The sequence below is a fragment of the Symphodus melops genome, assembly GCF_947650265.1.
Source record: "Symphodus melops genome assembly, chromosome: 19".
In the NCBI taxonomy this organism is placed as follows: domain Eukaryota; kingdom Metazoa; phylum Chordata; class Actinopteri; order Labriformes; family Labridae; genus Symphodus; species Symphodus melops.
Window position 1 is genome coordinate 12,145,177 of NC_136709.1, and position 20,071 is coordinate 12,165,247.

Consider the following 20,071-nt stretch of genomic DNA (forward strand, 5'->3'; position numbering starts at 1 on the left):
TTGAGGAAACAAGAAGACAAGATTGCACAAAAGATTCTCTGAACAAATTTGAAAGTGATTTATCGAATTCACAAGCTTATTATCAATATTATTATAATGTATACAAATGTTAAATTATAAACTACTGCATCTTTGAAAAATATGTAACCTTGCAAAGCTTCAAATTTGTTTTTAAAGTTTGTTATAATTAACCCAACTACCAACAGAGATATATGTTTTTTTAGATAAAAAGCAGACCTATGTGACCATTTTCATCAGTCATAGGAGTAAAACTGTTTTGATTGTTCCAATTATTATTCAGTTTTCGGTTCAAAATTTCGGTAACTCACTTTACAGCAAAAAAATTACCTTGATGATAAATTAAAAAAAAAAGCCTGACTACATGCGTAGGCTACTGAACAGGCTTTGTAATACATTAGCTGTATTGTGTTGCCCTCAACAGGAGACCGAATGAACTTCAACCAGGGGAAGCCTTACCAATAAAATACCTTTCAAAATAATGGTAGGCAATCTGAAGTTCCCCCAGGTAGCTCTAAATTTTACGTTATTTTTTCATGGCCTAAACCCATGGCCGAGACTAAAGGCTGGATTTATGCAATTTCACGTAGACACCCTTTATCAAAGTTATAAAAAAGAAATGAATGAACAAATGTTTGCCTGAGTGGTGGGGAATACCGATATATTGGTTTATGGTTTAATAAATTCTCAATAAACCTTTAGGCTACTAAAAATGTAGTGGATAGTGTGATCAATAAATGTTTTCGTGTAATTTCAAAAAATCTATTTCTTGAGGGAAAAAGTAGCCTAAATCGTGGACAATTTGATACCCACTGCCTCAAATAAACCAATAGAGGGCGCTGGGAAATCTGTAATTGCACAAGCTTTTTGGAATACTGACGGGCCTCTTAACCAGTCGGTTTACAGCCTTCAAGTCAACCACAATACAGGAACCACATTGATTTTGCTCCTGAGGAAACGAGAGATAAAAGAGCAGGGGATACTTACCCTGCCTAATAACATAGGTTTGTAGATGTTTTTCAAACGTTTTGATGAAGTTAGTCTTCAACATATAATGAATAGCATGTAGAAAATAGGTCTAATTGACGTTTATATGACACAATTTTCCCATACAGATGCGACGTCGTAATAATCAAGTGCTTTAATTTGAAAGGTGAAACCGGAAATACATGTACTTATTTCGCAAACTTGAAACGGGTTATGTTGGGATAGGCCATATCAACCACCCAACAAGGCGTTGTGGTACTATGGGAAAATACCGAACCGAACCGAGGATAAAACGACTATAATTTAGTTTTTAGTGGAGGTTAATGCTTAAAAATCACCGGAAAGTCGACGCAAGTGGGAATAATTGCATATGAGGGTGTAAATGTAAACGTTGACGTCGAGCCGTGCGTAATGAGCAGAGTTGGAAAAAGAAGGTGTTGAGCTGCATTTTTTCTCTCTCTCAGCCAGGGACAACTTGGGTCGGAGTACTGCCCAAACTACGATGTGATACGAGAGAAAAATAATGCCGACGACGCTCTCCATGTTTTGGTAAATATTTCTGAACGGCTCGCTTTCAACAGTTGCTTTAAATCCTGGTCGAAGTAAATTGCTGTTTCCGAGGGGTAAAGTCAAAGCCACACAGCAGAGGTAGCTTACCCTAGCCTTTTTGTATATGCTACTAATTACAGGGCTGTGCTCAATATGACTCCTCTTGCTGGGCATTTTGTGTACTATTGGGAATCTACTTCCCATTTTTATCAGCAGAGACAAACAACCCACTTGGTTTTTGCTCTTACGTGCACTTTTAAGCAGGGCTTCCGCTGAGCAGAGATAGCCCCCCAGTAGCCCAAAGAGCAACAATAGCACCGCGTTAACGCAGGGCTAACAAAGCCTCTGCAAATTATTTATTACCTTATGCACGGGCACACTGGCACAGAGGGGAACATAGATGTCGTTTTTGTAAGACAAGATTAGTAGAAAAGTTTAGGTTAAATGTGCATTCCCACCTTAAAGATCAATCTACATGCTGCTGTTTATTCCCTCTGTGTCAGATAGTTGTTGATATGTTGGGCTATGGCAACAATTTGGCCTGTCATCTATCGCAATCTATGACCTACTTGTTGATACAGGTTTATTGGTGTATCAAAGTCGTATAATAATTTCCTCTAGTCAAATGATCTACTAAAAGGTTGGTGAGTAACTGATGATATTGTAGATATTGTCTCTTAAATATTGAGTTGTCATTTTCCTTTTTAAAGTCTGTGTCACTGTTTGGAAACCAACCCTAAAATATGTTTGTTTTTATATCTTTACGGAATTCTTCACTGATGTCTATTAAGTTAGTTATCTTTTCTATGAGTGATGAGGAGACATGTACGCTGTGATAACCGTGTGGTAATCTAACTGAATTTTGTCTTTTAATTACGAAAAGGTGTGTTTATTACACTCCTTACTTTCAGGTTTGTCATTCTAAAAGGTTGCGTTTTTTGTCAGTGAACCGAGGCTGTATAATGACATGTAATTATTGGAGTTACACAGTTTGACATAAATGACTGCCTTGCAAGTACTTGTCACTGAATGAGCCAGACTTTGACCGGACTTCTGTTTACCCTGGCTGCTAGGATAACTCAACAAGGGGCATTGACTACTCACTTAAAATAAGCCCTTATTGTTTTCTGTGCTGCCATTCATTCTCTGGAGATGGACTGCCAGGCTGTGTTTGTGTAGTCACCAGTGTGTGCACACTTAACATTTCTTTATTGAAAAGATGGCCCCTGTTCAGTGTATTGCAAGCTGGCCTAGGGCTGCTTGTCATTAATCGGTTCATTCTTTGCACAAGGCATCCTCATGATGTTACTCAGGTCTGAGGGAAGAAAAAAAACTGTAATGTGGCTGAAATATTCTGTGCAAAAATGCGCCATGTGTATCTTGAACTCCAGAGCATAACATGACCATCAGCTGACAACAGTCCACAAAATGCCAAATGTGCAGCACTCTGGTTTTTATTGTTGGTTGACACATGGCTAATCCAGAGTCTGCCCACCATGAGTCATCAATGTGGGGACTATTGTTTCCTCTGTATGTCTCTGTCATTTAGTGTGTTGTCGTTTCCAGCCTGTTCTGGTTCCTGTAGCTCTCCTGGTAGAGTCTGTAATCAGTCCAATGGCCTGATTAACTGTTACACTGATTGACCTGGCTGGCAAAACACTGCAGAGGTAAGCACTCAGTTCTGCCCCTAAATTTTGCCTCTTCAGCTATCATTGAAGTGAAGATGTGGCATTTTTTATTTGATAGGCGATAGACAGTCATATCATCTGTTTGTTTTTTTCCTTTGCCTGTGGTCTGTATTCCACTCGTGCTTCATACTGTGGGATTTGTGCAGATATATCAGTATTGTTGAGATCATTCTGTTAGAAAGTTCTGGTTTGTGCTCACCCTTGCATTAAGTATTATGACCTTTTTTAGTGCATCTCTGATTGTATCAGATATCCAAGAGTCAAAGAGTCTATAATTATAGTCTGACGCAGTCATTTTGTCCAGCTTGGATAGCATAATACATTATGGCCAGCTTTGCACATAGGGTTCTTTACAAGCCTGTGTTATACCAAAACCCTCAAGTTAAACACATTACCCACCTTAACTTAGAAAATGCTATTATAATAGAGACTGTGTTGACATGATTGTGAGATATATTTTACTTTGATTTACCAGGCCTGAATCCGTCTTTTGTTCTCTTCACACTGAAGAAAACATTCTCTGTGCCTTTTTTAGAAATATTCTGATACATCTAAGACAAGCTTTAAGATAACATCATAATATCATGTTCATGTTATGAAAGTCATATTGAAGAGTGACAGATTTAAGAGCTTGACACATAAAGACCATTGTCCTTGCACATTTATATTGAAGTTTATTCACTTTACGTTGTTAACCCAACTTATATATAAATGACTTATTTTACATACCTTCTATAGTCAGCTAAAATGCACTTTGACTGGACTAATTCAAGACAAGAAGGTGTGTGGGAGTTGCTGACCTGTCATTCAGGGCTGACTGATACTGTCTCACTGATTACTCCTCTTGAGAAGATTAGGGGCCACATCAATTAGCCAAACAAAGTTGACTATCAGATGGTTTTGATTTCATCATTTAAATCACAAGATAAAAAAAGAGACCAATGGAGAAGGTTGCACCTTGGTACTGTTGTGCCATCATGGCCAAGCGATGTATGTTTTGGTATTCAAACTCTTATATAAAGGCAAGAGGCAAGAAATAGACATTTCTCAGTCATCTGCTACACCGCCCATGAAATTCTTCACATCACTTTTGATAGAAGTCTTGTCAGGCTGAGGAAGCTTCATTACCGCTGTCACTTTGATTCAGAGTGTTTGCTGTGAGTGCGCTTCATTAGCACAGCTTTGTTTCAAGTGGGACGACCTGTAAAAACCTGCATCGAATTGATAACAACATGCTGCTGAAATTTGGGGTTGTTAACAGCAAAGGAAATCCAAATACAGTACTGGCTCTCTCCCCCCCCCCCCCCCCCCCACTCGCCCTGATGAGGAAATCCACATCAATGATTGATAAAGTGCCTTGACTGTCATTTGAATAATACATTGGTCCCGCTCTTGCACCGAGCATTTTTGTGTAGTAATGTTCTGGGGGAGGCTGGAGTTTTGTTTTAATAAACCTCAGCAAGGTGCAGCTTGGAATAGATTTTATTCAATACAAGAAAATGAGCCTAACAACTGAGGAAAGGTGAGCAGTTTGAAAGGTTGCATATGTCTGCATGCGTGTGTTTGTTTGCACAGAGAGGAGGGGGGGGCAGGGAGTGTCTCCTGTCACCTTTCATTAGGGACATGCAGTCCAGCTCAGCCGGCGCTGCCCCCCCTCCCCCTTCTCCTCGTCTGTGGCACTGCCCCCATGATCCGAGCCTGAGCACAACAGAGCAGCTGTTTCAGTCTAAACTACAGAAAACTGTCTTAATTTCTACCATAATAGAGATTATGGTGGAGATACCTCTTATTGAACAGTGTGAGTTAGGTCTCAGAGAAATAGCTGTCCTAAATTATGCTTTTAGAGTTGTGCACTGCAGCTGGAGTTAAATTTGGTTCACTCATTTGAATGAGTTAAAGCTGTGAGTCTGCCTGCCGAGTTGGAAGTCAGTGCTGTTCGACTGATGTGTTGGCTGCCTTGTTTTATTCTGCCTCTGCTGTGCTCCTTTGAGGTCCCCCCCCCCCCCCCCCCCCCCCAACACCTTCTTTTGTAAACAACACAGTATACATCTCAAGGGCTTCCTCCTCACTCCTACATATTCAAATTCAATTTCTAATTTTGTCCAAATGAATTCCCTGTGAAGATGGGGCTTATTTAAAGCAGTCTAATGAAATAAAGATCAGCCAACATTTTTAGTGGAGCGCTCCACTGTGACTGCTTGCTAAGTATTTGTGTGTATGGAGTGGAGTAAGATGCTGTGGTTTTCCATTGAACCCTTGGGAGGCTGGGGAGTTTGTCCCTACAGGGGCAGGCGCTGTGATTTATTAGCATGGTAGGCAGAAATAACTCACAGGCCAAGTTAAAACGAATATCCCATCACAGTCTACTTTTTTGTTTGGTCTTTTATACAGACGAGAATACATATTACTTCTTTCATAATGAGTTATTAAAGGTTCCAAGCAATAAGAATTTCACATTCAAGTGTCTTTATTATAGAAAAAAGTTTATGTATGCAAGCTTACGCAAGATGCAAGTGTCTTGGAGTACGGTATGTTGAATTATTTTCCCTTGAACAGTGTTGATTTTGAATCTATTTGCTGGAGGCCAGATGTACTCCGTTTGTGTTTTATGGCCTGATGAAAAGAGAGTATGCTTAATTTATGTGGTGCCCACTGCGCTTTTTTTTTTTAGTTTTGTTTTTAGACAGAGAGCCTTGTTGGTAACGTGGCTGGCAAGAATAGCAAAGAGAAAATCGGTGCTTCGGTCCCTAAAAAAACATTTGTTTACAGTGACTAACCGCCGTCTCAACATTTACTGTTGTAGACATGTTTGTTTGTGTGTGTTTGTTAACCATTTGACTCAGCAACTACCTAATAATTGAATCGCTTGTCCTGTGAAAGCAGTATCACAATGACGATGTGTGACGCACGGGTAATTCATATATATATATATATATATAAGAGCATTTTCTATGAAAGACATTTTGGGTACGCTCGCACTGCAAGCCTTAAAGGGATACTTCACCTATTTACATGAAGCTTTGTATCATTAGAAACATGGTAGTAGTGTTGAATGGTCATGCATCCAACCCTCATTTTGCCCTGAGACGAGAAAAATGTTTTTCTTTGCTTGAAAGTTTTCTTCATGTGATGCAAGAAAACTTCCAGGCAAAGAAAAACATATTTTTCTCGTCTCAGGGCAAAATGAGGGTTGGATTCATTCAACACTACTACCATGTTTCTAATGATACAAAGCTTCATGCAAATGGGTGAAGTATCCCTTTAATTCTCAAGGTCCTGAACTGACCTGCATACGACGGCGCTTCGCAACATGTCGTGAACAAGCAGCAGCGTCGAGTGTTGAAAGATAAATTAAATGTGGAAGGACATAAAGCTGTTATTCCTTGACTGTCCATTTGAGGCTGACTGTAAGAGTCACAAACACACCCAAACAAAAAAGACAATTTTTTTTTGCAGCGGAGATACAGCCTCGTTCAATAAACATTTTCTGTCGACATAGCTAATTTCTTTGGCACCCAATGTACAGGAGTTGCTTTATTTTTAGTCATCTGTTATGATTTTATGAAGGAAAAGGGTTACTCGTAAAAAGCAGCTTGGCTGAGCTCACCGACAAGCAGGCGTGTTGTCGACGTGCTCCAGCTCTTCGCCTGTTGCTAGGTAATGTTAGTTTGGGGCAGCATTTCCAATATAGCGACCGCCAACTGTGTTCTCAAAAGTCAGTGACCTCTCACACTGGTTTCTGAAGTGGAGACGACCTCCAGGTTTTAAACAGCCCATGGGAGTTAACGGAGGTTTTTTTTTATAATAGTGGTGTTAAGGAGAAACTGCTGGCAATGACATTCCATCCACAGCTCAAGTCATGGCCCACTTTTGTTGGCTACTGCGCTATAAAGTAGTTATCTTTATTTATTATGATTATCTTTGATTGAGTCCAACAGATATTAGTCAGCCATATTTGAATAAGAGCAATGCTTCAACCTACTGGTGAACATCGATTGCACTAATCTTCTGCTGCTTCTGTCCTTTTATCCACCTTTCTCCAGGCGCAGCAGGCTGGGCCCCAGGCTTTGAGAACGCTCCAGTGGTTCCTCTACCAGACCCACGACGAAGATTGAGAGGAAATACGTTGTCTGAGCAGAATGACTCAGCAAGAGGGGGGACCCCCGAATAGCAAGTGAAGAGAAGTGACGATGGGTGCTAATGGATCCAGCTATCCACACTCATGCTCCCCACGCATAGGGGGAAATGCACAGGCCCAGCAGACTTTTATAGGTGGGTATTTTTTTTTTGTCTTTACTTCCATTAAAAGGGCGTTGTGATCATTTTCAAAGCTGACTCAGTTACAGCTGTGCTTGATGGTTAGGGTCTTCAATTATGAAATGACTATCTCTGTTTGAGGCTAATGAACATGATTTCCCACTCTGACAGGAGTAAAGTGAAAAACAGCACTGTCAAATTGGCCCCATGTATCCCTGACCCAAATCCCACCCTGTAGCCCGAGCATGGCCATACTCAAACCTGATATTAGATTTGACTTGCTTCCCCAAAAACAAACTAATCCACTTATTCCTCAAATTGTACCTGTCTTGTAGTCGTGTCTATCGTAGCTCTGTTGACACCGTGTTGTTGTGTTATGATGTTATTGGGATCAGGCTGCTGGCTATCAGAAGATGGGAGCTAATTCTGGCATCATGATTTTTGGGTCTTTTTTTTGCCACAGGCTGCTCATTTGAGCTTTACATGTCTATTATTGGGACCTTTTTGCCTCTGTTGTAATTTCAGCAATGCAGCCCTTACTTTCCAAATCTGTCTTTTTAGTTCATTTCAAAATTGACATTGGCTTTGAGTTTTTTTGTAGACTTGTTCTTAGTGGAAGTATTGTTAAAGAAGATAAATTATCCTTGTATTCTATGAGACCTCTGAGGTTTCCCCTCCCCTCTGTAGCTGCTTGGTTGCTTGGCTCAGGCTGCTGATGATTCAGTGTTAGAATGATTACTATTTGGGTCACAGTGATGGATGCTGAGAGAAGGGCAGGCAGAGAGGATCTCCTTGGCAAGGCTTCCTCTGACGTGCGAGTCCTGTCTGTCAAGCCGATAACTGTTTTTCACTTTAATTGATGAGGCCCAAGTATTTGAATGGACTGAAGTTAATTGAGAAGTACAAGAAAGAGCATTGGTCAATAGTCCGGGGTGAACCATAATTTGTTAAAAATCAAAACAAATAAACTGCGCCTGTCTGTTTTTTTTTCTGCTGTTGAAATAGATCCAAACGCTTTGGTAGCTTACTCCGGTTAGTTTGTGCTTGGCATGATAGAGCTGGCCACATCGCAGGGGTGCAAGGGACATATTGTGTTTCTAGCAGTCATTAAAAGTGAACTGGTTTCGGGGTGAGGAAAGGAATACCCCTTTTACACAACCTGTGAGCGAGAACGTGAACCTGTTTTTCTTCTTTGCTTTTCTATACAAAATGGCACAGGGGAAGACTGTTGGTCCACCATCAATTCAGAAATAAAAAAAAATTCAAAAAACTGACTTGAATTAATGCCAGTCACTTTGGGGGCAGCAAAACAAAACAGACGTATAAGTGTGCAGGGGTGTTTTCTACAGCTTTAACCCAGGATCTCACTCACTGAATATTTTTCACTGAGATATTGCAGTAAAAAAACAAACACTGTTTTTACTCATGAACCTGTGTATGTTAAGACTTATGTTGAAGTACACCTACAATTCTTACGAAGCTAACCTGTAATGCATGTTTTTTTCAGGGACGTCATCGTACTCTCAGCAGGGATATGGCTGGGAGTCGAAGCTGTACAGCCTGGAGCATGGCCATGAACGGCCTGCAGACAGGAAGAAGAAGAGTCTTGGACTGGCGACCCTCAAAAGGAGATTCATCAAAAGGAGGAAGTCCAGCCGCTCAGCAGATCATGCGCGGCAGATGCGGGAGCTTTTGTCAGGGTGGGACGTCCGCGACACAAACGCCCTGGTGGAGGAATACGAGGGCACGGCAGCCCTCAAGGAACTGAGCTTCCAAGCCAGCCTGGCACGTGCCGAGGCACCCAGCTTGGCACGGGACCTGGCCGCACTCTATCAGCATAAGTACTGCACTGATGTGGACCTCATCTTCCAAGGTACCTGCTTCCCAGCTCACCGGGCCATCCTCGCTGCCCGCTGCCCTTTTTTCAAAACTCTGCTCTCCTCGTCGCCTGGCTATGGAGCAGAGGTTCTTATGGACATTGAGACAGCAGGCATTGACGTACCCATGTTCTCTGCCCTACTTCACTACCTGTACACTGGGGAGTTTGGGGTGGGTGGAGCGGAGGATAGCAGGCTGCAAAATGTGGACGTATTGGTGCAACTGAGTGAGGAGTTTGGTACACCCAACTCACTCGAGGCTGATATGAAGGGCCTGTTTGACTACATGTGTTACTACGATGCACTGCTTAGCTTCTCCTCGGACTCTGAGATGATAGAGAGCTGCAATGAGCGTGGCGCTGTGGCTGCCGCACCAACAGGGGGCTCAGGAGGCAGTGGAGTCCCAGGGACCCCAGATGAGGACCTAAGGGCTCATAAAGCTATACTCTCGGCACGCTCTCCTTTTTTCCGGAACCTTCTGCAGAGACGCATCCGCACAGGGGAGGAAATGACCGAGCGAACATTGCAGACACCCACCCGAATAGTCTTAGATGAGTCCATCATCCCACGAAAATATGTGCAGGTTATCCTCCACTGCATGTACACTGATGTGGTTGAGCTCGGGCTGGTGCTGCGCGGTAGCCCCTCAGCCGGCAGTCTCGGTGAGGTGCAAGCCCTGGTGTCTGGAGGTCGTGGAGCTAGCACGCGCACAGAGGAGGCCATGGAGCTGTTCCACATCGCTCTGTTCCTGGAGTTCAGTATGCTTGCTCAAGGTAGGTAATAAACACACGTGTTCACGAAGCACATTCAGTAACAGTAAGGACATACGGTTTGAAGAAGTGAATTCGCAGTCACAGTTTGAGCCTGTCAGTCACTTTGTCACTCTCACCTCCTGCAGAGCAGCATACCTTAAGCTCCACCTTTGCAATGTGCAGAATTTGAGGCAGACTATTTCAAATGCACATGAATGAAAGGCCTAATTTGGCCTGCCCATCACCATGACTGTGTAACTTCAGATAGGATGAATGACACATCACTGTGAGTATATCTTATTACCAACTTGTCTTCATAAGACCATGAAGATGGGAGTTGGTTGGTGATGTATTAATTTGGTGCATTAAAAGCAAACATTTCTTTTAACAAGCCTTAGCCAAGGAATTAAATAAACCTGTCATTGTGTTTTCCAACTAAAAACAGCGTAAATAATTACTATTCATATTTTTCATTATAGTTTATTGTGACCCAACACTAGTAAAGTTACTGTTACAGTGAAAGCTCTCCAGGGACATCTCATCTCTTTGTGCCACCTTGCTTTGCTTGATTGTTTGTGATTAAAAAAAAACCTTTTACTTTGAAGTGACGACAGAAACGCAACACGTTTAGCCTCTCCATACGCTCAACTGAAACAGACTTGCCGAACTTGGTTTGTTATTGATACAAATGTAAAGGTTCTTCATCGAGCAGATATTGCAGCTGTGGGGTTAAACTGCAGTATCACTACACATGTAGTTCAATGGGAGGGGATTTGAGTGTTTAGGATGGAAATAAAAGCAGAATGTGTCCAAAGGGGAAGCTATATGCAAAGAAATAGTTGGAAACATTGCACCCTGCAATAGTAACCATGCATGTGTCGAAAACCCTTCCAAACCACAGGATTAGTTTTGGCCAACCGCTTAAATGACTATATTGACTTATGTGCAAAGAATCAATCACAGTTTAAAGATGTTCAGTGATCTGAATAGCAGTCGACTCTAGCAGCACACACACAGCTGATTAGAGGCCACCTCCCACCCTCTGGATCGAGTGTCACTCACAGGGTCACTCTGGCAGCTTAAGCTGACAAGCAGGCAAATAGTGTCATCCCAACACACCATCACCTCCTCTTCCTTCCCCTCCCCCTACTCCAGGGTATTTTTATCCCCTCTCCTCCCTGTCCCACTGTGCTGTACAGCACTAAACAGTTCCCATGAAACCTCCATTGTGGAATGTGGTGAGATGGTTGAGGTTGGCCCGATGTCATTTTATCCAAGTCTCCTCTCTTTGTGCATGTTTTGACTTTGTTTTACTTCTCTTTTTCGAGACACCCCCCCCCCCCCCCCCCCCCCACACACACACACACACACTTAAAAGTGTGAAATCCAACCAGAAGCATTTGATTATGATTTTAAAGATTAGAATCCATCCCACTGTTGGAAACTTAATAATCTGTCATGTTTCTTCAGGAGGCAGCTTAGGGGCTTATGTTAGAGGTTTTATATGGAAATCACCCCCTCATCTGTCACGCTATCTCCCCCCGGCCCCTTGCGCTCTTCGACTGCCATCGCTGTGTGTGAAGTCTTGGATGATAGAGGTTCTTGTGGAGCATTAGAGCTTTCTGTCATTCCCGGTCCTTAATTCTTAAGATGTGTATCCCTTTATGACTCCATCTCACTCAAACGGCAGCCAATATTAAAAGCCTTATTAATTTTTCAAGTACACCGCAGAGATGATAGCCAGCTGGTGTGGTTTCAGCATGTGCGCTGTAGTCTTTACTCTCCCTCCATGCTCTCTGACTGGCCAGCGCATCCAGTGACTTTTTTTGTGTTTGGAGTGTCTAGACTGAAGTGATCATCAGACATAATTTATATCCACAGCCTTGTTTGTAGGCTTTTGTGTGCAGTTGATGTTTTTTAAGTGGGTTTGGAGACAGTTCTCCATAAACAACTGACATCCAAATAATATCAGCAGGAAAATGCACAAGTTGTGAAAAGTAAGTCTAATGTCGAGCTGGCGCTGGCTGCTTCCATTATTGTGTTGATATTCTTGTCAGTTGGCTAAGCTCCAGTAAATGCGGTGTACCACCCGTGGAGAGAAGGGGAGGGTTAATATTAAACAAAATGCCGATTCTAATCTCCAGCTCTTAATAATACTGCTCCGTCAAAAAAGACCGGCTGTCCCTGTGAATTCAAACGGGCTAACGCAGAGCAGAGCTGTTTGCTTTTCTGTGCCATCGGTCCCTCGTGGGAACTTGTCTGCCGTTGTGCATGTGTGCCTCTGCGTCTCCTTCTTAAAGAGAGGGCAAAGATGCAGAGGTGACAGACTGACAGGAACAAAAGCACTTTCTGAGAAGAAGACAGACAGCACAGAGTCCAGCGGTATAAGCTGAGGCATACGTGTTGAGCATCCCCTCCCTGTCATTCTGTTTATTACAGATAAAAAAGGCAACGTGCCCAGGTCAATATTCCTGTCTTCTTAACGCTGCAGGATTGTCACCTTTTAGTTTGAAATGCTGTGGCTCTCTATCTCTCTATACTACTTCTTGCTTTTTCAGATTCCCTAAAGGGAAAATACACCACGCATAAATGTGAGCCATACGTGTCCATGCACATAAATGTGTGTAGACATGCCTTAACATTATTTCTTAAATGTGTGTATATGTTTGTCTTGATAATTTGACAGTAAATGCTTGGAAGGATATGGAGCTTCAGACTCAGTAGTATCACTGGAGCCTTCCCTCTCAAATCTGGTGTCCAGTGTCCCAAATGAAGTCATTCAACGGGGTGGAGAGGAAGCTTAAAGATTCAAGTTTTAAGATAAGGATCTCCCAGAGGAGCCTTGTTTCTGGCCTGGGTTCTGAGTTAATGGGCAGGACGTCCTGGAACGAGGAAGATGACAACGTTGTGATTTAGATTTGAGCTCTTGGACATCGGCTTGTCTGGCTTTGTCACAATGGATGTGGATGGATTTGTATTAATTGTTATTTCTCATAGTGATGCTGAAACTAAAAGCAACTAGCACACAGTTTGGACAGAAAGCTTCACCTGGTTGATCAAATGGTAATCTTACTGGTGGTTAGGGGTTTTGATTTCCGATCGTATTTAAAAATGGTTTTAGAGGATACAGACTTTTTAAGCTTTCTGTGGCTTTTCAATATTTGTTTAAATTATTCACTCAAGTGTGTACACATTTGGAAAATGTGCGTTTGTTTGAGCACCAGCAACACATTTCCTCCGGCTGCTGTGTTTACACAATACGATCAAGAGGAGGCAGCTTGAGCAGGAAACACATCAAGGTATCAAAGGCATTTCTGTGGGTTGTTGTTTTACAGAGTTAAATCACTACCTGCTGTTCTGGTATGTGCTCTGATTTTGGAAACGCAGCAAAGAGGATGTGGGTGCTACGTGAGGGAGACTCCTTGGGTCAGTGAATACAAGTCAAAACCACTGAGGGTCTGGCAAAGTGGGCAGAGTACCTCTTGTGTTCACTCAGTGTAGTTCTTTTTGATTTTATTTCTTTCAGATTTTAATTACAGTATTGTATTTTTAATGTCTCCGCTTGTTTTTGGAACATGATATATTTGTGTCCCAAGAGGAATCTTAAGGTGTAAACTGTTTGTCATTTTTGCAGGTTGTGAGGACATTATTGTGGAAAGTTTATCTCTGGACTCACTCGTCCCCATCCTGAAATGGAGCTCCCAGCCGTATGGCTCCAAGTGGGTCCACAGACAGGCCATGCACTTCCTCTGTGAGGAGTTCAGTCAGGTTGTCACCTCAAATGTTCTCTACGAGCTCGGCAAGGAGCACCTCCTCAGCGCAATCCAGTCCGACTATCTCCAGGTAAACAAACGCAACATCACCTGTCGACCTTTTGTGACTCGGAACTACAACTCACTCTGTCGCCGTGGTTGAAGATACAGTTTACACATTCTGTATGCGCAAATGTATTAATACAACCTCTGGCTGAATCCCCCACTAAATACATACACACACTAACAGCATTAGGGGTCACCAGGGTTCATTTACACCGTCTCGTTGAGGCACATGTCTTTGATCAAAAATCAGCTGTCATCTGCACCGCCTGTCTGCTCAAGCCATACAGCGGTTCAACCTCACAAACAAACCAGGCCTGAGGTTTGATAAAACACCTCCTGAACACATTGCATTTCCCCCTTAGCCTCATTTAACTCATTCCTCGTTTTGTCCTTGACAATGTAAATCCTTGTTCTAAAAATAAACGTCTCTCTTTCTGCATAACCTATATATCTGTTTCTCTATGTCCTGGTCTCATTCACAGGCGAGCGAGCAGGACATTCTCAAGTATGTGGTGAAGTGGGGCGAGCAGCAGCTTATTAAGAGGATGGCAGACAGGGGTAAGATAATACACTCTATAATTACCCTTTGAGCTGCCCCCCTAATGGCCCAGAGGAAATTACCCACTTATCCACAGCTTCCAAAATACCCCTAAAAACATGACACAAAGGAGCTGAACGTGTCCCATGTCAACAGGAAGTGACCTTCTAGTGATGGGTCATGTTATTGTGTGATCATGTTATTCGTTGTCATATTTTAAGGGCGAGCATCTTGCTTTAAGAGGCTTAACCTAACTGCAGGAGATACAATATTTATCTTTAATTTATTAAATGTAACCAGACAATTTATAAAATACAGCTGGCAGGGTTACATTAGAGGTATTTAAGGAATAATCTTGCTATCATATATCGTCATGGAAATATGCATGACATTAATAGTCTGCTGATGGCTGTTCTTGTCCTTATGTAACCAGAGCCTAACCTGTTGAGCGGCACAGCCCACAGCGTAAACAAGAGGGGAGTGAAGAGGAGAGACCTGGATGTGGAAGAATTAAAGGACATCTTGTCTCCTCTCCTCCCCTTCATCCGAACTGAGCACATCTTACCTCCAAACAGTGACGTCCTCTCTGACGCGGTCAGTATTCTTTTTGCCTGTTAATGTGTCTGTGTGAGTGTGCCCCGGTGTGATCTTTAAGACTCACCATTCTTTACCTTTTTCCACAGCTAAAGAGGGGTTTAATAAGCACCCCTCCTTCAGACATGCTGCCCACAGCTGAGGGAGGAAAAGCTCATTCTTGGTTACGGCAGAAGAACGCCGGCATCTACGTGCGTCCGCGCCTCTTCTCTCCTTATGTGGAGGAGGCTAAGGTGAGGCTCAAACACTTGAAGAGATCCTTGTGGGAAATGTGTGGACATGTTCATTTACTGAGCCGTGACAAAAAAATATCCAGGCATAGTTGTTGAGAGCCACGCGCACCAATTTTAATAGTAACTTCCATCATCTTGACTGAAATTCAATTTATGTCCATTTGCACACTTTTCTTAATAAGTTAGAGGCCTTTTCGGGGGCCATGAATATTTATGAATATATCCCAAGACCGGAGAGAATCATTATGAGATGAAGTGTCAATCAAGTGGTAATAATTTGCAAACCCTCTCAGTGTTTGAGTTGCACGTAGAACTTTTTTTTTTTTTTAATTAGAAGTTCTGGTCTAATATTCCCTCTCCTCTACCTATGTTTAGTCTGTGCTTGATGAAATGATGGTGGAGCAGACGGACCTGGTGCGTTTGAGATTAGTGCGCATGTCCAATGTCCCAGACACGCTCTACATGGTGAATAACGCTGTGCCCCAGTGCTGTCACATGATAAGCCACCAGCAAATGGCAAGCGCCGCAAACACTGCTCCATCGGTGGTGGCAAATGAAATTCCAGGTAAGAAAACTTTTGACAAATGACCAACTGTTTGGTCACTCAATTTTTTTTTTTAAAACAACAAAATGTCTTCATCTTGTACACACAGTGCCTCAGCTGCCAGTGGTAAGAGAGATGATTCGCAGACTGCAGGAGCTGAGACACTCGGAGCAGGTCCAGAGAGCTTACGCCCTCAACTGTGGTGAAGGAGCCACGGTCAGCTATGAGCTGCAGTTGCGGGTGCTGAGGGAGTTTGGTCTGGCAGACGGGGCCACAGAGCTTCTGCAGGTTTGTGGAAAGCAGAGAGTTTGTCCCCACAGGTTAGAAGACTGACTCGGGTGACTAAGGCTTGGATACAAACACGGATAAATCTTATGAATTAGCTTAAAATAGTTGTTGCTATGTAAATACTACAGTGAAAGTATATTATATAACATATTTTCTTTTTTCAGAACCCATACAAGTTTTTTCCTGATGAACGGTTTGGAGACGAGAGTCCGATTTTGGCTCTGCGCCAGGTGGGTCGCTGTCGGGTTAATAGCAGCCCAGCCATGGATAGCATGTTCTCAGAGCTGGAAGGAGTAGCAGGCTTCCACCCTCCCCTCCCTCCTCCACCACCTCCCTACCATCCACCTGCCACACCCAGTCACGCTCAGCTAAAGGGTGCATGGCGACCTCGCGTGCCCATGCCTACCCCCACCCGATCCTTCTCCTACCCCTGCAACCGCACCCTGATCCAGCGACATGCAGCCTCCAAGCATGGCAGCTCAGACTACTCCTCAGTACCCCGGCCTCAGCCCCCCGACTGCACCAACCCCCAGGCTATGGGCCGAGCTTTGCTTTCAGACAGGCAAGCGGTGAGTGTATGTTACTTCCTTGTGATTATTTTTTGTTTATTCAGATGTGGCCGGGATCCTGAGAAGCTGATTTACACAGTGACCTCACACTTGTTTATCTGTTTTCTATTGCAGATGACCATGGAGCCTGTTATAAGGGAGTTCATGCCTGATATTGCACTGGGTGTCTCTGTCATGTCCCTGAGGGAGCAGCACATGGCGGAGATGGAAAGGGACAGCCCTATGAGCCCAATGGGCCCCTCAGGCCACCATCTGCCCCATGCCCCCTGCCCTTCTGCCCGCCTCGGCCATGGCCACGGCCCTGGACACGGCCACTCGTGCAAGAGACACGCGCCTGAACCCAAGTTGGAGGCTCAGGCTGAGTTCCCTGACCTGTACGACTTCTCCTGCCGCCCTGCGACCCCAACGTCCTCTCACCCTCTGCCCTCCTATTCGGGACCAGATCTCTATAGCCACAGCTGCACCCCCTCCAGCGCTTACCCACCCCCATACATGTCTGACTCTCAGGCCCAGGGACACCCACAGGGGAGAACTGCTACAGACCCACTGCGTCTGGACGTCCTCAGTATGACCTCTCAGAGGCACGACGGAGTCCTTTCTAGCCCGTCTGGAGCCCAGCCTCGGATGGGACTCATCCCTAGGGGGCGATCAAATGAGACGGACCTCACTCATGGTTTAGGCCACTTGCGCTCTCCCAGCGGGAACATGGACAGCTATGAGGAGAGGCACACAGGATCGAGAGATGCCCCAGAGGACATGGTTCTGTCTGGAGAATTATCAGGCCTTCAGCAGCCTCACAGGAACAGTGTCAGTGAGGAGATCACGAGAGACCGCAGGTCACCCAACAAGCCTGACTACCCTTATAAAAAATCTGCACTTTAACCCCAAATGAGGACTAGGGGTTGAGTTAAGAAAAGGGAAAGTGTGACAAGTGGCTGCCATCAGAGTGGATGGACAAGCACTAAATGTGTGCCTGCGTGTATGTGTGTTTGAGAGCAGCAGGGGACAGGGTGGTCGATGGATGCTATTTATAGGTTCTGTCCTTTTGTCCTACCTCTATCACACTGTGCTATCCATCACACAGTCAGGGTGAGGAAAGAGTGAGAGATGTAGGTTAATTGTTGATGCCTGTAATTGATCTCTGCGAGGCCTACATTGTCATGCTGGTTCAGAGGAGTACACTGGCTCTTCTGGGTTTGATTGTAAAGAGCGGGGGAAGCACCGTGATGTGTGAATCCTGCATGCAGAGGTCACAACACTAAATGTAGCTCAGTTATTAACAAAGACTTCATTCACAGGTTCGGCCATCTCTTTATTGTTTTTAGCATAGAATGGGGAGAGGCCAGGTTAGGAATCACAATTTACACAAGCCAAAAATGGCACCCAGTCTGCAAAACGAGAGTTTTGTTAAAAACGTATGTCCGTTCTTATTTCCATTTCTTCCTGTAGCATGTATAGCAAGCAAATTGTCTTGGTTTCCCTCCTTTGGCTGTGGGTCTGCAGTGCTGATGAGTAATGGGCCAAGTCTGGTCACACAAAGCAGGAATCGGATCTGACGGGAAGTAGGTCATCAGTGCTCGTCATTCTCCTGTTACCGAGTCTGATTATTGTGTCAGGCTTTAACCATCACAGCCTCTGAGAATCGAGCTTCGAGGCAGGAGTCGGCCCTTTTCAGATAAAAAGGGGGGAAACGGGACAATCACATGCAGGTTTTTTTACTGGAATACAGTGGAAAACACAAGGGTGCCATGGCAACTGACACGCAGTGATCAAGTGCTAGGTGGTTGTTGTTGGGTTTTTTTTCAGCTGGAACAGGTGTGTGTGCTTGTGTGTGTGAGAGAGAGAGAGTGCGTTTGCGCGTGTCTGTTTGCAAGAATAACTTCACAGGTGTTTAGACAATCTCAGTACTGTACACTCTCATCTTTAGTCAGGTCTGTACATATCAGCGAGTCTTTGGCACAGAGTGCAGCAGTCAATGTGCTCAAGCTCCTTTTTCTGTTTAATCCAGTAGCATCAAATAATCTAAAGCCTTAATCAGCGCTTGTAATAATCAGTTCTAGCTACCTTTTATTCAATTAAGTATGATGTCATTATATCGCAACCCCTCTTAATTGCTTATTTGACTGTTCTGCTCTTGATGGACTCATTTCCATGCAGTTTTTTTTTCTGGGTGGCAGAGTTGGATGTTAGATGCCAAAACCGTCTCTGCACCTCCATGGAATATTGTAGAGGCACAGCCAGTGTTGATACTGCTCAATATACTGTTAAGAACTGCATCAGCTGTAGCTTCAGAGTACGCATAAAACGTCTGTTACTGTTACAGCTGGCACACAACCTCACACACACGAGTATCATTGCACTGCAAGAGCCACCGGTCTACAAGCTGATGGGGGGGGGGGGGGGGGGGGGGAAGGAACAAATGAACTTCGAACAAAGGGGAATTTTTAATTGAAGAAAAAGTTGACGATAACTGGCTCATTTTTTGGAAATTGTATATAATGAATTGAGTTCCACATTAATTTTTTAATGGTCTCTATCACATTTAGTGGATGTTGAAGGTTTGTGTTTAAACTGTAGTGGACAACACTGTGTACTTGTCTTTGTCATGAGGTCTCACTAAGAATGTGTGGTTTCAAACGATTGTCTCAGAATCTATTTTGTTTCTAAGTGATATTAATTAGGGCAGTCTGTTCAATGTTGTAGGTGAGGTGTTGAGTACCATGTTTGTTGAGATGTCCCCACCCCTCCTCCTTCCTTTTGAGTAGCAGGAATATGTAGAAGATCTGAAGACATTAGCTCTCATCCTAGCAGTGATGAAGTTGCCAAACAGAAAAATCATTTTTCCATTTAGCTTGCTTCATGGGGAAAAAATGCAAAACTCAAGATTCCTCCCCATGTTCATGTTGGTTAGTTGTTATATTTTCCAGGACACTGTTCCATTGAATAAAAGCCCTTGTTTTGCTCTTTGCAGTAGAGAAGTCAGTGCCTTCCCCCGCCTGCGGCTGGGCTTTATTGGAGAAATGACTTTGATGTCTATGCAAGCTCTTTTCTACCAGCTTACCAGCCTGCATCAAAAAACTTCTTTGAAATCTTATGTAGCCCCCATTTGTGTATATAGTGTTATTTAGCACCTTTTGAAACTGAACCATCTGAAATGTGTGATTGCTTGTGTTGAGTTTCAACAGGTACATTGTACTTGTATGATATTATAGAAAACTTGTTTGTAGATTGGTATTAAGTTGCATTTAGTTTCACTGAATCTATTTTTCTACTGTCGCCTCAAAAGGTGCATAACAGTGGTCAACTTGGGCATCCTCAAAATAAACTGCTTTGATATTATGGAATTATGTTGATGTCAG

At 43.5% G+C, this 20,071-nt stretch overlaps 1 protein-coding gene across 2 annotated transcripts; it reads left to right on the forward strand.

The window, feature by feature from the left end:
* Positions 1-1,181: 1,181 nt before the first annotated feature.
* btbd7 (BTB (POZ) domain containing 7) lies at positions 1,182-20,059 on the forward strand. Of its 2 annotated transcripts, none has more exons than XM_079370232.1 (11): positions 1,182-1,554; positions 7,286-7,514; positions 9,007-10,149; positions 13,763-13,971; positions 14,429-14,504; positions 14,918-15,078; positions 15,168-15,311; positions 15,687-15,876; positions 15,965-16,143; positions 16,308-16,712; positions 16,827-20,059. In XM_079370232.1, exons 2-11 carry the CDS (start codon positions 7,433-7,435, stop codon positions 17,592-17,594), a joined length of 3,357 nt encoding a protein of 1,118 aa, XP_079226358.1. In that variant the 5' UTR covers positions 1,182-1,554; positions 7,286-7,432; the 3' UTR covers positions 17,595-20,059. The 2 variants fall into 2 exon arrangements, with proteins under 2 accessions (XP_079226358.1, XP_079226359.1); XM_079370233.1 differs by lacking the exon at positions 1,182-1,554 and adding an exon at positions 3,115-3,221.
* The last annotated feature ends 12 nt before the right edge of the window (positions 20,060-20,071 follow it).

Coding starts and splice junctions, on each gene's coding strand:
- btbd7 (XM_079370232.1), top strand. CDS start 7,433: ATGGGTGCTAATGGATCCAGCTATCCACACTCATGCTCCCCACGCATA. Junction 10,150..13,762: donor GTTCAGTATGCTTGCTCAAG/GTAGGTAATAAA, acceptor TCATTTTTGCAG/GTTGTGAGGACATTATTGTG. Junction 16,144..16,307: donor GGGCCACAGAGCTTCTGCAG/GTTTGTGGAAAG, acceptor TTCTTTTTTCAG/AACCCATACAAGTTTTTTCC.